Source organism: Hippoglossus hippoglossus, chromosome 20, assembly GCF_009819705.1.
Source record: "Hippoglossus hippoglossus isolate fHipHip1 chromosome 20, fHipHip1.pri, whole genome shotgun sequence".
Taxonomy (NCBI): domain Eukaryota; kingdom Metazoa; phylum Chordata; class Actinopteri; order Pleuronectiformes; family Pleuronectidae; genus Hippoglossus; species Hippoglossus hippoglossus.
In genome coordinates this window covers 10,081,892-10,096,890 of record NC_047170.1, presented here as the reverse complement: position 1 = coordinate 10,096,890, position 14,999 = coordinate 10,081,892, and the positions used below count along the sequence as shown (strand labels likewise).

Genomic DNA, 14,999 nt, shown 5'->3' with positions numbered 1-14,999 from the left:
TTGTGGATTAAAACTGCACTGTTTGGCAGAAGTATACAACCACAGGGTGGTAATACTAGTTTGTAAACATAATCTTTTCTGCATTGTTTATTCTGTAAAATTAAAGTTTTCATATCGGCAAATATATACAGTAATTCCAAGAAAGGCTCATATCAGCCGATGTATCAGCCAACTAATATATCAGTAAGGTTTGAGTTGTATATATATATATTTTGCATGCTTTGCGTACATCACTGTGCTCACGCTTGTTTTTTCACAGTCTACAGTCGATCTTTTGTGTTGGGCACACATTTTTTAGTCTATACCATACATACCACCCTCTCTATGTTTCTGTGGGCTATCATCTGGCTGAGTGACGTGTATCCAGGAGCATTTTAAATTATTCACTCACTTTCACACCTTCCCCGCAGCAACAGTTCAATCACTGCATCACAGCCTCCCTTCACACCTAATGGCAGCTGATGGGCAACAGTGTAAACATGGATGAATGTGTTACTTAAGTGCTCCTCCTTACTGTGCATTATTTTAAATATAATTGTCACCAGTGCAATATGTACTGGTGATGATAGGTCTGTGATATCAATGCAAACCATTACATAATTTATTCTTTGACTGTGGTGCACTGCCCCGTCAGCACAAATCCTGCAGTGGAAAAGAACATGTACATAATTTATGTAAACAGTTGAGAATAGGCTACAGATAACAAAGCTGCTTTACTGGTTAAACAGCCCCCCGCAATTTAACAGCATTCTCATTAACATTTTTATATCAAACGTATTTTCTTCCAGATTACATTTGTTTTGGACACATCACCAATGATCAACCTTTGTTTGCCGTTAATCCTCTCGTTTGCTTTCCTGACAGTCGTTGGGCGTTTATAAATCTAGCCCTAAGCTTGTTGTTATTTTTCAGTGAGTATTTTTATCTGAGGTGATTTAGAGCAGTAATGCTGTTGGCCGGTCTCTAGCATCTCTGGTTACGTTTGCATGATTTACCTTCACTGAACAATCCTGATTTGTCTTTCCACCCTATTGGGTTCATTTATAGTTATAATCCATGTAGTTTGCCTCGTGTTGTTCTGATACACACTATGCCGCCCTTAACGGACTGAAAAAAGAGGGAATCCTAACATGTGTCCATAAATATACATATCTTGTGTCATTGGGACTTTCCAAGAGACGTCATGCGTAAGAAAGTCCCTGTGATGAACAACAGTAAAAACTCCCTCTCCCTTTTTAAGAATTTAGAGAAAGCAACATCACTTTTATTTTGCTTGTTAACTTTGGAGCAAAGCCCTCAGAGGTGTGTTTTAGTAATAGCTCGTTGGCAATGATGAATTTCTATTCCTGGGAGGAGGAGGAGGAGGCTGGTTGGGTTAAAACACCAATTTACACCCCAAATTATGTTTTCTGTCTTTTTCTATTCTTCAGCCCTCAAATAACCAAACCCCCTTCATACAAAATGATGTGCAGAAATAGTTGTGTGCAGCTGAGATGCCAATGTCATCCGTAGCTGTGGATTTCATTAGATTTTTAAACAAGCTTATAGGTCAAGTATTTCTTCATAACTATAATGTAATAATCCATAATAGTTCATTAGTGTGAAGAATTCTCTGAGGCTGAAGATTAGTGGGACTGCGCTGCTCTGTAGTCCTCCCTCACTGTTGTAGGTTGAAACTGTAGTTTTTGACCCGCAGCCTATAGAAGCCCTCCAGTTTGACTGGGGAGGCTTTTCATCAAGAGCTGTGTTTTCCTCTCAGGCGAGTTTCTGATGCGTTGATAGTGATGTCTTCCCGCAGGCAACCTTCAACTTACGCCAATTTCTTATCCATATCATCATAATCTTAATCAGCGGAGATGCTCGTGCTTGTTCAAATGGAGGATGTAGGAGACGAGCATGCCGTCCTCTCCTCAGCTGTGTTTTGACTGATGTAGGCAAACAAGGCATGACGGGTCCTCCCAAATTGAAATGCCAGCCATCACATTAATTCCACAGAATCGGTGTAAGAGACAGAGAGAGAAGGAGGGAGAGAGAGGAAGTGTTTTCACCGAACCCATGACCCCCTCTGCACTCCCCCTTTCTTGTTTTATTACCGCCCCCACCCCCTCCTTTTAATTTTTCATTTGCCACAGCTTCTTCAATTATTCCACATCAATGTTTTCCGACATTTCTCCACATTTCTACCTCTCGACCAGACGCTCACCACCCTTTCACTCTGCCTCCCCCTCCCCCTCCTGTCCTCTCTCTCTCTCTCTCTCCCCCCTCTCTCTCCCTCTCTCTCTCTCTCTCTCTCTCTCTCGGTCTCAGCGAGATGAAGCAGGAGCTGGCGGAGGAAGGCAGCAGATGCTCCATCCTCTCCAAGCAGCACCGTTTCAACGAGCACTGCTGCATCCGCTGCTGCGCGCCCTTCACCTTCCTGCTCAACCCCAAGCGCCAGTGCCTGGACTGCCAGTACAACGTCTGCAAGACCTGCTGCACCTACAACAAGAGGGACAAAGCCTGGCTCTGCTCTGCATGCCAGAAGGGCAGGTTAGTGATTTCACACAGGCACATTGGCAGATACACACTGGAGAGATAAGAGTAATAGCAGAGGAATGAATGGGGATGAGAGAGATACGGGATGAAGCTGTGAGTTGGTTGATGGAAGGGCAGTGAAAGGGGCGGGGGGGGGGGAGAAAGTGTGGTATGGGAAAATAAATATGGGGGGGTGGGAGAAGGGATTGAGAACAGATCAGGTTTTGGGAATATGTGAACTGTAGGAGACAGATGTGAGGGGGAAAGTGAATGAATGAATGAGAGGGGAAAGGACGACTTTGATGGAGTCGGTGTGGCAAGGGTGGATGTTTTATGGCTGTTTTGAGGATTTGGTCTTTAACATCTAACTCTATACTCATTTGAAATAGTTTTCAGCTCTATTTTCCAGTTTTCTTTTTTACATTACTGCTGTTTGTATCTGCGAAGGAGGGAGACGCTACGGGTCCATTAAGGGAGACGGTAATGAGAAGAAGGTTGAATTGAGTGAAACATATTAAAAGAGAATATATATACACTGCTGCAAAGAGATGGAGAAACAGTGGGAAGTAGGGAGATGAATAATTAGGCATCCGTCAGGTTTTATTTTTTATTTTTGGAATACAACTCCTATGTCTAATGGGAAATGTTTGTTTACTCAATTCTTTTTTTTTTTTTTATTTCATCCTGCTTCTAAAGCAAATATTACAGTTTTTAGAGAAAAGAAGAAGAAGGGAACCAAATCATTAATCATTAATAGAACAAGACAAAACAATCTGAAGAGCGGAACGAGGCAGGGGAATATGCTTCAGCTGGTTGTATTTTCAAATGAATCTGTGTGTGCGCCCGTGTGTGTGTCTGTCCGGGCTGTTTATACATGCATGTCTGTCCAAAGCCTTGGGAATGGCTCTAGTGCGACTCGCCATTGGATGAATATTAAGCTTTTCTCTGTCTGAGCAGTAAGGGTGGGGTGTTGGAAATACTATGACACTGGAGTGTGTGTGTCAGGCTGTTGTGGATTCATGGCTAAATGAATTCAGACATCAGAATATTGGATGTGATGCATATACATATGACTTTATGTGGCATTGGAATTGCTTATAGTCAATCAATCATGTTATTTCCCACCAGAGCTTCTGCTATTAAAGAAGAATGTCTTCCAAAAGATATTATATAATACTCTGGAGGTCCACAGGTGTAATTTGATACCTTTGTCATGATATTTAGACTGAAGTATCATTTAAAGAGGGCATCGGGATAGAAATGCAGATGTGTAGGTGGTGTTTTTTGGAGTTTCTGCCTGTTTGTGCACCTCAAGATGGAGGTTGGCAGGACCGCAGAGCCCGACTGTGCTGTACAAAAATGTGTTGCCCCTCCACTTGGCCTTATTTTCCTCCTCTCAGTCCCCCGCGCTCTGTCTCCTTCTGTCTTCCATTGATTTTTTTGCTGCATGTTGTATCGAGTTAGACCCGCTGCCCTGAGTCCTGGTGTGTGAGACCACAGCCAGGAGGAGGAGTGTGAGACAGGGGAGAGGAGGAGGAGGAGGAGGAGGTGGGAAAGAGAGGGATGATGGCAGTCAAAAGAGGTGGCAAGGTTTGCATCGATCATCTCACTCTCAGTCACTCCTCTCTCGCCATCTTTTCCCTGCGCGCGTGTGTGTGTGTGTGTGTGTAATGTTCTCATTAGGGGTTTAGACTGAGTCACAGATGGGCCTGATGTCACAACACAGCTGACTACCAGCCACATATAAATACAGCACTTTTCATTAGAGCATTAAACAGGCTTAAATCTGGTTTTAGCATGAATTACACTCTCAGGGTGGAGTCATGTCATTTGGAACAGTGATTTACAGCTCGCACAGAAGAAACTATTTATACAAATTATTGTTTAATAATAATTAGTCAACTGTTGGAGAGCATGACTGCTTAATGCTGAACAGTTGGAAGATTGAGTGGTGGGAAATAACTCCGGCGAGGAGCGAGGCTCTCATAAACAAATGGATCTGATTTAAAGGCGAGTCATTGTGCAGTAAATAGAATACAAATTAATTTTCTCTTTTGTCTTATTTATTAATTTTAAACAAAATTATATATCAATTTATGAAATTACAAGTTGGAGAAAATGTGCTGTATTCATTTGTAACGAATCAACTTTTTCGTGTACGTCAGAGTGTTTTGTCCAGTTTTGAAGGGATTTTACTGAATCTAAATGCGACATGAGCTCACGAGGGAACAGAACGCCAAATGCTCTCGCCGGCTGTCCATCAGTATTCGCAGTGGCACGGCCATGCTACTCACAAGTGTGATGCATTGAGGGAAAGCATTTGTAATAATCACACACATGGACACACTCTGTGACTAAAGTCAGACACTCGCACATGGATGGATGCACATGAGAATATAAATGTGTGTGTCTAGATTCAGGTGGACACATCTGCGAAAAGACATGCAAGCACATGCATTGATTATATATTGTGTAATTACTGAGCGCAGCAGCTGTAGCACTTGAGATGCTATTGAATAGTTGAATGTTTAGTTAGTGAAGACAACTGTGGGTATGATGTGTCTAAATGTTGATAACAGATGGTACAGGAAGAGAAAAGTGATTCAGCAGCTTTTTCCTAACACCTCTCTAGTCCTGTAAAACACACACACACACACACACACACACACACACACACACACACACACACACACACACACACACACACACACACACACACACACACACATACTCCCCAAACACTGCTTTCCCACCTGAGCGAGTGGGACAAGCATGACCATTTGCAGTCTGTTGAGATTAATAACATCTTCAGCCAATGGTCGACGAACAGTATACACTTGAGCACACACTGTGTTGAATCACACACACAAACGCACGCATGCACACAGACATACACACAGATACAACATGCCAGTCAAAACATTTTTAATGAAAAATATAAAGCAATTATTTTCTGGTTTGGCTTTACATTTGAAGCAGTGTGGAGCATTTTGAAGGGGAGTAACAGGAGATGAAGACAGATGAAGGTCGATAGTGAGAGGGGGGGGGGGGGGGGGCGACAGGGAACGACAGAGGAGACGGTACCTGTCCCAATTATCTGGCAAAGAAAATGCCATTCACTTTTGTTCTTGTTCTCAATTCTAAAATTGCATTTTTCATCCTACTGCTTTATTCCCCCTTTTCTGTCTCTGTCTTTTTTCCCCTCGGCCCCATCCTCTTTTTATACACTCTCTCTCTATACCTGATGAAGTCTCCATTTTCCACATCACATTTACATTTGAGCTACCGCACCTCTCTGTGCTTAATCTGCAGAAATGGATTGCCGGGTGCCTCCCTATATAGTCCTAAGGCCGTAGTATATACTGTGTGTGTGTGTGTGCGTGTATGTGCGCACGAGTGGCAATACACCAAAGTGATAAACTGCTCTTACCACTTTATGGCTTTCATAATCTCATCCTAATGTATGACTGCAAGGAGATTATGGCATCTGCCGCAGACCTATACTGTACTGGATGTAAATACACAAGCACAGGCACGTTGTAACTGTGGGTGCACACAATACCACACAACCTTTCCAGGTCGATTTAATTCGATGGAATGACATTTTTAGTTGTTAAATACCTTTTATTTCAATATTGATATTAATTATATTTTAACCAGTGCATCTTATTCTTCATGCATGGAAGTACATCATTGTCCTGAGGGTTTAGTGTGTGTGTGTGTGTGCTGTGCAAACACACATGCAAACACAAGCACGGAGCCACACCTACCTCTTTATCCACTCAAACTCACACATGCACACACTGCTGCAGTTTTAGTGCGACATTAACTGTCTGTCGTATTTAAGTGTGAGTTCATCTCTTGCACTGACATGATGGTCTAACCACCGCGGCTGACGGACGGCTGCACACCAACATATAATTATTTGGTTCTTTGCGACGAGGCTGCCTGTCTGTAAAGGCCGAGCAGAAGGTGGTTGGCTCGGGGGCTTCAGGACACGAGCAAACAAGCACGTATACAAGCTCTCGCTGTAGCGGTAACAGCAGTAGTTTGTTTCGCATGCAAACACACACAAAAACACACAAAAACACACTCACACATTTAAGGATATCACACGGCTGTCACATCCATTTATTGTTACAAGTAGCAGCTTCCGTCATTTTCGCAGAAGCAGTGAATGCAGGAGTTGTGCCGTTTGATTTTTGATGTGTAAGCAGAGGCGAATGGATGCCTTTCACGGCGCAGAGAGGATTCAGATATCAGCAGACAGGTTGTCAGAATGTTCAGTGTAAGACATAATCCAGGTGATCAGCATCGTTCACAGCCACAGAGATGCTTCAGGTCTGATCATGTAAATCCTCCCATATGATGTAACATTAAATACATTTTAATCTAGCTAAGTGTGCATCAGCAGCTATGGGATATTTATTGCATATCAAGTATATAGAACATGTTGTTTTTTTTCTTCATTCATTTCTAATATCTAATTTCTTTCTAATATTAAAATTAGAAAATTCCCCACAACAATAGCAGCAGCAGTCTGTGTGTTTTTGAAGACACCGCTGCTATAAACTCCACGAACTTGCCTGCTGCTGCGAGACAAGCACCTGCGGCTAGGAGAGGCAGAGAGTCACAGTGTTATCTTTTCCTGTCCTCCTTGCGGGGGTATTTTTATCAGTGCGGTGAGCAAGCCTTGTCTTAGACAGGAAGGGTGTGCCCCACAGCACCGGGGCTGCAGATGAAACGTGTGTACACCACCACTGACTTTTCGGTTTTAATGAGGCATTTACATGTCTCTGTCTGTGTCCTTTGCTCCTTGTTTGCTCCGTTTTTCCCTGGGTTTTTATGAGCAGCTATGCGGGGGGGACAATGAAATGTAGGAACAATTCTTTTGTGGTTTCAGCAGAGAGCCAAAACGGCAAAGCTTCAAGACTCAGAGGACTTAAAGAACGGAAGTCTCGCTGCTCATTTGTCTCACTGCCATGCTGTCTATTTGTAGTGAGGCGCTCAAAACAACACTAGAAGCAAATAAAGTTTTTGTCCATCCATCCGTGCATTATCTACAATGCTTGTCCTTTGAGGCTTGCAAGGGGGCTGTAGCTAGGTGCACCCTGGACCGGTCACCAGTGCATCGCAGAGCCAAGACGCGCTCAGACGTATTCACAACAATTGGAATCTCTGGAGCGTTCAGGTGAGGGATGGAGCAGCACGTGTATGACACCTCTTTTTCATCCTGAGATATTTTGTATTAAAAACATTTTATTTTCCAGTTTTGCGTCCGTCGCATGTTACAAACATCACTGACTTGCCCACTTGCTTGCGGTTAATTCTCTGGAGGATCTCTTGCTATATTCTGACGAGCTAATTTGGAGATTGCGATTATTATTATTAATTTAGAAACTCTGACATTTGTGTCAGGACATTATACAGAGTGCAGTACATCCAGCTATATAGAGACAAACAACCATTCACACTCGCACCTCTGGTCAATTTAGAGTTTCCAATTGACCTAACTCCAACCTGCATGTCTTTGGACTGTGGGAGGAAGCCAGAAAACCCGGAGAAAACCACACAGACACTGGGAGAACATGTGAACGCCACACAGAACGAGCTCAGCTGCACCGGGATCCGAACCAGGAACCTCCTTCCTGTGAGGCAACAGTGCTAACTGCTCAATTTGATGTGTGCAGCCACACTTAATACACACGTGGGGTGCTCAGGGTTCTCAAAGCACTATTTCTGTCTAATGAGCGTGCAAAGTTGAGTACATGGTGTGTCTGAACATTTCTACACTTGCAGGAAGCTTTTTATGAATTGAACCAGCTTCCAGAACGTATATGTGCAGCTGAACCAAGCTGCAGGCGCAGGAGGGAGAGCCACTAATCATCCTCTCTCCTTCCATCTCAACTTCTCTGGATTCTTCATTCGCTGCGTTGTCTCATATCCAGGCCGGCCGACACAGGAGCCGCCAGTCGATTGTAGCACTTGATGGTGATATGCACAGGAAATCTAGTAGACTGCACACAGATCTCAGTGGTGGTTAAGGTTCGGACACCTCCTGGTGGTCCTGAGTTTGCAATTTAAATACTTTGCTCTTGTTAATTTTAAAACATAAATTTAACTAATGCAGAGTTTCCTGTAAAGCTAATTACTGCTGAATTTTCCAGCCTTGAAGCAATCTCGGAGTGTACCCAGTACCTGTGTGTAGTGTGTAGTGTGCGTGTGTGCGTGGATGCCGTCATCGTAACTGCTCCCCATTGTGCTCCGTGAAAGCATTTTTCTCTGTAGGGGATGAGGTTCTATAGTAGGTGATAAATCACTGCTATCCAGGTAAACATGTGAGTAGACACAGACGCACACACAGACTAACACATACACAAAAAGAACCTTGTATGTTTCCTCCCGTGAGTGTTTTCATCCCTGTCAGTTGTGGGAAATACCGCTGTGTGTTATTCAGCTGTGATTGCTCTGAGTCATTAATGTGTCTCTGATTACACTGGGCGGCCTCCAGCTCACAGGCCTCCTCCTCCGTGTGTGTGTGGTGGGTTTGAATGAATCAGTTACACCTCTGATCTGAGCACCACTTCAGGTCCAGTTGTGAACTTGTCTGTATTTTCTGTGACGTACCTGCACGTAACCCATGTAACACGGTTCATGATGGTGTACACTGGCCGTCACGCCACGTGAATGGGTCATTTGTGTCTCACTGTGCTCACACAGCAGGCTGCAGCACCGAGGTGATTGGAAATCTCATGATTCCTAAATCGGTTTATGCAGTAAGTTGGCTAGTGGATCAGAACAGCAGCTAAAGCTCCTGTTGTTTTTATTGTGGGTTAGTGGGATTGGAGACAGAGAGTGTTTGCCACAGAGTGGAGCAAGATGCAGGTGACAACTTATGACAAGAAGGTTATGTTCTCAGCCCTGTCCGTTGTTTGTTGGTTTCTATGTTTGTTTGTGTAGGGAGTTCCACGAAGTTTGGTGGCAGGATGTGTTATGGGTCAGGGAAGAGCTCTTTATACCTAGACAGATCTAGGATTTTAGTTTTTCACTTTCTTGAACATAGAAAGATAAAAAAAAAAAATTTCACCTTTGAAAAAATCAGACATATTTAACTGATATCTATGAGTTTGAGCAATTTGGTGCAGCTTGATTGAATTTAAGGGAACTGTTATACGCTCTACTGAGTTCTTATATTGTGTGTTGCAATCTGAGGTCAAAATCTCCTTTTGCTTTGCACAGCTACAGTTTATTCTCTGTTAGTGATAACTCTTCTTAATTGATATTTATTATCTGAAAGTAATGGTGCAGACTCTACAGTCCATCAGGGGCATAAATTACAATTCCAACAACAGCTTGGCCCTGGCAATTTGATTGGTGCAATATCTGTGTGGGCAAACACTAAAAATATCTCATAATAACACCCTACTCAAAACGTAACCAGCTCCCCCTGCATCACTTCTTGTTGTGAATCGCGTCATGTGGTAACAAAACAATCCTCAGGTTACAGGACAAACTGTTGCAGTGGGTTTAAAGTCTGATCTGCCATCACTTTAACAAAACAATGAAAGAAAGACGGCTTACATCACAACACTGAGCGGTGCAGCAGCTGCAGGTTTTAACAACATGAATAAAAGGGGAATCGGGGGGGAAAACAATAGTCAAAAGCCAAATTTACCTAGACCTAGATTTATTAAGGCTTAAGTGCATTTCTGCAGCTGAAGCACATACATCAGTTATGTTTCAATCACGGCATTGGAGGTCATGACCTTTAATCCACTCACAAACATTTACTCCGGAGAGGCCATGTGTTCTCAGAAACCGCTGAACACCGATTTACTCAAACAGAAATTTTGATGTTCATGTTGAATCTCTATTCCCTCTGAAACCTCCCCTCACCACTCGATTGGCTCAGGGCTACAGCGTCTGCTTTTGCAGATGTGATCGATAAAAAAACACGGGGAGACGCCCTCTAGCGCAGCGAGTCGTGTCTTATATCCCGGTGAGGTTGTGAACTGCCAAATTGGCTGATCATTAAAGTGGAACTGCTTTCTAATTAAGAAGTAACTTTAGTGTGTTTTACAAAATTTAATAAATCAAAATTGGCATCGTCCGAGATAAAAAGTTCTCTACGATGCTCTGTGTATAACTATGTTTCTTCCCCTCCTCTAACTTCATCCTTCTTATTCCCTCACTGTCTTGTGCCCTTGTGCCTCCCTCAGGCAGATCTCACTGTCTGAGCTGCTGAACTCTCTGCAGCATGGCAGGAATAAGATATTGGAACCGCAGGATTTTCATATAGACATTGCACATTCCTTGGATGTCAACCCAAGAACCCTCTGTTATAAAGGAGAAATGTTGTGTTTTTCCCAATAGTTTCAGCAAACAAAATGACTGCTAGAAATTTGGTCTGGTTTAAAATAAAAGGTAAAATGAAGAATAATTTACTTGTGTTTTACTGTTTATTGTGGACACTTTTATTGTGGATTTCATCGTGGTTTCTGAATCGTTACACCCCCAGGATCACATCGCGGTGAAGTAATGGATTAAAACCACCTTCTGGAATATGGAGTTACTTTTACAGTGGCTGGATGTGTCTCAGGAGGTCGAGCGGGTCATCTTTTAATTATCGATGGTTCAATCCCTGGCTCCTACAGTCCACATTCCAAAGCGTCCTTTGGCAAAAATTGTCTGTCATAGAAAAAGAATGTGTATAGGAGCCCTTTATGAATGCGTGTGTGAATGGGTGAATGTGACTTGTACTGTAAAGGGCTTTTAGTGGTAGATAAGACGAGAAGGGCGCTATATAAATTCAGTCCATTTACCATTACTCACCAGGAAGTCGAGAAGATAATGGTGCCTGAGGCTGAGACCAGATCAGCAGTCACATTCATTCATGTGGACTACTTTAAAGGTGCTATATGTAACTTTTCACTGACGCCGTAAATGTGGTTCCTTGCTGGAAGCAGGTGGTGGTTATGGTCGCTTGTCAAGAGCTTCAGCTATTACTTCTTTTACAAGATGATAATAGTGTAATATCTTCTGAGCAGCACGACTTCTTCAGCACAGACTGGACGCTACAGAGATTTGTTACCAGAGAGTGATGAGACGGGCCTTTGGGGCGAGAGCTAGCTGGTTAGCAGACTCCTAGATGGTGAAACACTGATTCAGGAATTTGGTAACTAACCATTAAACGTCTCTAAATGTTATGTTAAGTAGTTTGATTCCTAAAATGTTTCTTAATATACGACTGTGGTTCTGAGAAGTTGTTTTCGGAGCGTGCATGCGGAGAAATAAAACACACTTGTCTCACATGTGGTTTGAAATGTTCTGGGAGACGCAGCCAGTGTAAATGAATAACAATTATCAGAATATGCTAATGTCAGTATTCCACTCCCCCTGTACCACTGTAGTTCTGAGGGACTGTCAGACAGAGTGTACACACCCTTATTGCGTCCTCTCTCTCTTTCTCACTCTGCTGCATATCAATGGTTGCCTGCAGCTCCGGGCCCCTGTCTCATTGCACCTCCTCGCCCATTTTTCAGCTCTTTAAACGAGGCTTAGCCGGAGCATTGCTGCAGAGCTCGCTGCACTCCGCTCACCTTGTTTTGTCATGATTTCCCACCTGAGCGAGGAGGGCTGTTTGATCTCATTTGTGTAAAATCATCGGATGTTATTAAGACCGCACCTCCTGGGCCCCTGAATTAGCAGGTTGATGCTGACCAGTTCCCTTAGTGCTTGTGTTCTCGGGCCCCATGGGCGACACTGAGACTGCAGTGAGGGAAGGTCGAGCACATTTTTTATTACCTTAGCTCTTCAGTATTTTGTAAATAATGTTGTTTAGTGTGGTAATACACCATAGAATGTGAAGAATGAATCAAGAAATTCCTAATTTCCTTTTATTAAACCTACAAAGGTTCATCATTTGTCATAATTGGAGAATAGGTGTTCCTCTACCGATGCCATTATCAGAAATGCCGAAAATGGTGGGGTGGGCATCAGTGAATTTATGTACCGATCCAACACAGACAAAAGTGCTCTTTCTTTTCCCAATGCTTCCATCAGCTGTCAAAATACTTTATATATGTTGTTATATTTTTAATTGCACTTGTATCAGATCGGTATCTGGAAGTGAAAATGGTATCGAAACTGGGGATGTGACAGTAACCGTAATACCGGGGTCATGTCAAGCTAATTACCGTAATTACTGATAAACTGCGGTAATATGTTGCTTTATCACCGTGGTGAGATAAAATCCATACCGTCACAGCCCTAATCAAAACATCTGTATTGGAGACACTAATTGTCATGGTGTTGAATGGTTTATGGTTTTATGTACACTCAAAATAGGACGGGGGGGATGCAATGGAAACGTGGTGTGGGACCATGTTGCCATTTCCATGCACTGGAATGAAGCATCAATCATGTAGATTATTGGAAATTAGTTTTCCAATAAACAGCGAACAAGCTTCCGAGACTCTTTCACCATCTTTGCTGTTGACCTGTTTCTGCTGCAGACAACGATGCTGAACGTTATGGACATGTGCTTTAGATTGCTGTCCGGAAAATGTGTATGCTTAAAAATGAAGGCTTGCATTTCAGTATGATTATACTGTTGGAAGCTCAAATTCCACAGGACATATTTCAGCAGGTATAGCTGCTATTCAACTGAAATACCCAGTGGCCCAGATCGACCAATAGGAATCCTGCATACTTCCCCTCCCTCTCTTCCTCTCCCTCTGTCTGTCTCTGTCTTTTGGGCTATTTGTTCAGAGCAGCAGCAGCAGCAGAGGAACTCTGGAGATGCTGTTTGATTCTAACCGGATCAAAGCAGCCTTTCACATCACAGCTGCCAATGGGAGAGATATTCGAAGCTGCAAACAGACAAACAGTTGGTACACACACAAACCAGAACACAAAGAGAAGCGCTGTGTGCACACACTCGACCTGAGAGCAGAAATTCACCACTGTAAGTGTTTCTGGTCCTGTGGTACATTTTTACGAGGAAAAGTGAATAGTGAGAGTCAAGTGGCAAGACAGTTTGTGTTTGGACATGAAAAAAAAATGTCTCCAGTCTTTCTCAGTGGTGAATCTTATGATTGTTGAGTGACGTCTCCTAGAAATTACATTTAACACTTAATTGGTTTGTTGGAATATGTAATCACTGCCTGGATAATATTGTGTTAGGATGAATGAACAAATACATTTGGTTTGGGTGGACAGCAGGTGTACGAAGCACAAAGAAGCAGTGATATCAAGGCAACAAATAAAGCACTTAAGAATAAGTAAAACTCATCAGTTAAATGTTTATAAATTGTGTTTTGAATCACTGTAGACTTGTTGGTCGAGAGGACAGAGGAACTTGTGCAGCTCAGGTTCAATCTTTTGGCTGCACCTGGAAGTTGCTCGATGTCTTCTCAAATCATATTCTTCATAAATGTTTTCAATAATGGTGTCATCCTGATTGTCCAAATCATAGACTGTATATAAAGATGGCCGACACGTCTCCACTTTCTCCCACTGTCCTGAAATGGAGATGAAACATCCCGGACAAGAAGCTGCATTGGCAATCATGACGTTTCTGCCCATTTTTATAGCATCAAATACATAAAAACAAACTTACTGGCAAAAATAAACATGTTCAAATACTTCAGTGTGATAAAAACTACCTAAAATATCATATATACAAATAGCATCTTTGAGAAAAATATATTTAAAGTCTCCTTTTCTTTTTGCATGTCCCACCCACTCACATGGAGGAGCTGGGGTCTTGCATCTTTAGCGCCAACATTTTTGTTAAAGTTGAAACACTTTCAACTGGCATAGACACATATTTGCATCTTTTTGAGTCTTTGCCTTGACTTGACTCCACAGGAGGAATGTGTGTCATGTTTGGTCTGAACACACCAACATGTGTTAGTGCTGAACTTTGGCACCAAACACCATTTGGGTCAAGTGTATCTGCTCTCACCTGCAGAGGTGAGCTATGGAGGCCCTGCAGGTTCTGTAGTGTCTTGTGGATTAATGCATTTTTAATGAAGGACTCTCTGTATTTTCTCCAGCCCCCCTCTCTGTCTCTGTCTTACTCTCACTCTTTTTTCTGCACTCTCATTCTATACCTCTGCTCTCCTGAAGCGCCGAATATTCTCCACTTGTCTTCTGCTCGATCATTTTTCTCTTCGCCACACAGCCGCGGGATGCAAATCTCCGCCCTCTGTTTGTGTTTACCTCAACACTTTCCTGAAATGTACACATCTTTGGTAAACGGGTTTCAGTAAACACTTTCCCAGCCAGGAGTGAGTGAGCGAGCGAGCGAGTTTGACGTCGTCTGAACCTGCCGGCCTCCTCTTTCTCACTTTGTGTTGATTCACTCATGGTAAATATCAGACCCGACTGCCTGCCGACCTGCAGAGGATGTAAAGGTTTCACCTGGTGTCAGTGCCTCAAATAACCTGCAGGCGGATAAACACAAATCTCTGCAGTCTGCA

The 14,999-nt window shown here is 42.9% G+C and overlaps 1 protein-coding gene across 6 annotated transcripts in view; it reads left to right on the top strand.

Annotated features, from left to right (window-relative positions):
- myrip (myosin VIIA and Rab interacting protein) overlaps positions 1-14,999 on the top strand; it is a 109,075-nt gene that overhangs the window by 52,460 nt on the left and 41,616 nt on the right. For all 6 annotated transcript variants that reach the window (XM_034572669.1, XM_034572674.1, XM_034572672.1 and 3 more), the window contains exon 3: positions 2,308-2,529. In XM_034572669.1, coding sequence (XP_034428560.1) covers positions 2,308-2,529 — 222 coding nt within the window. The remainder of the gene's footprint in view (positions 1-2,307; positions 2,530-14,999) is intronic.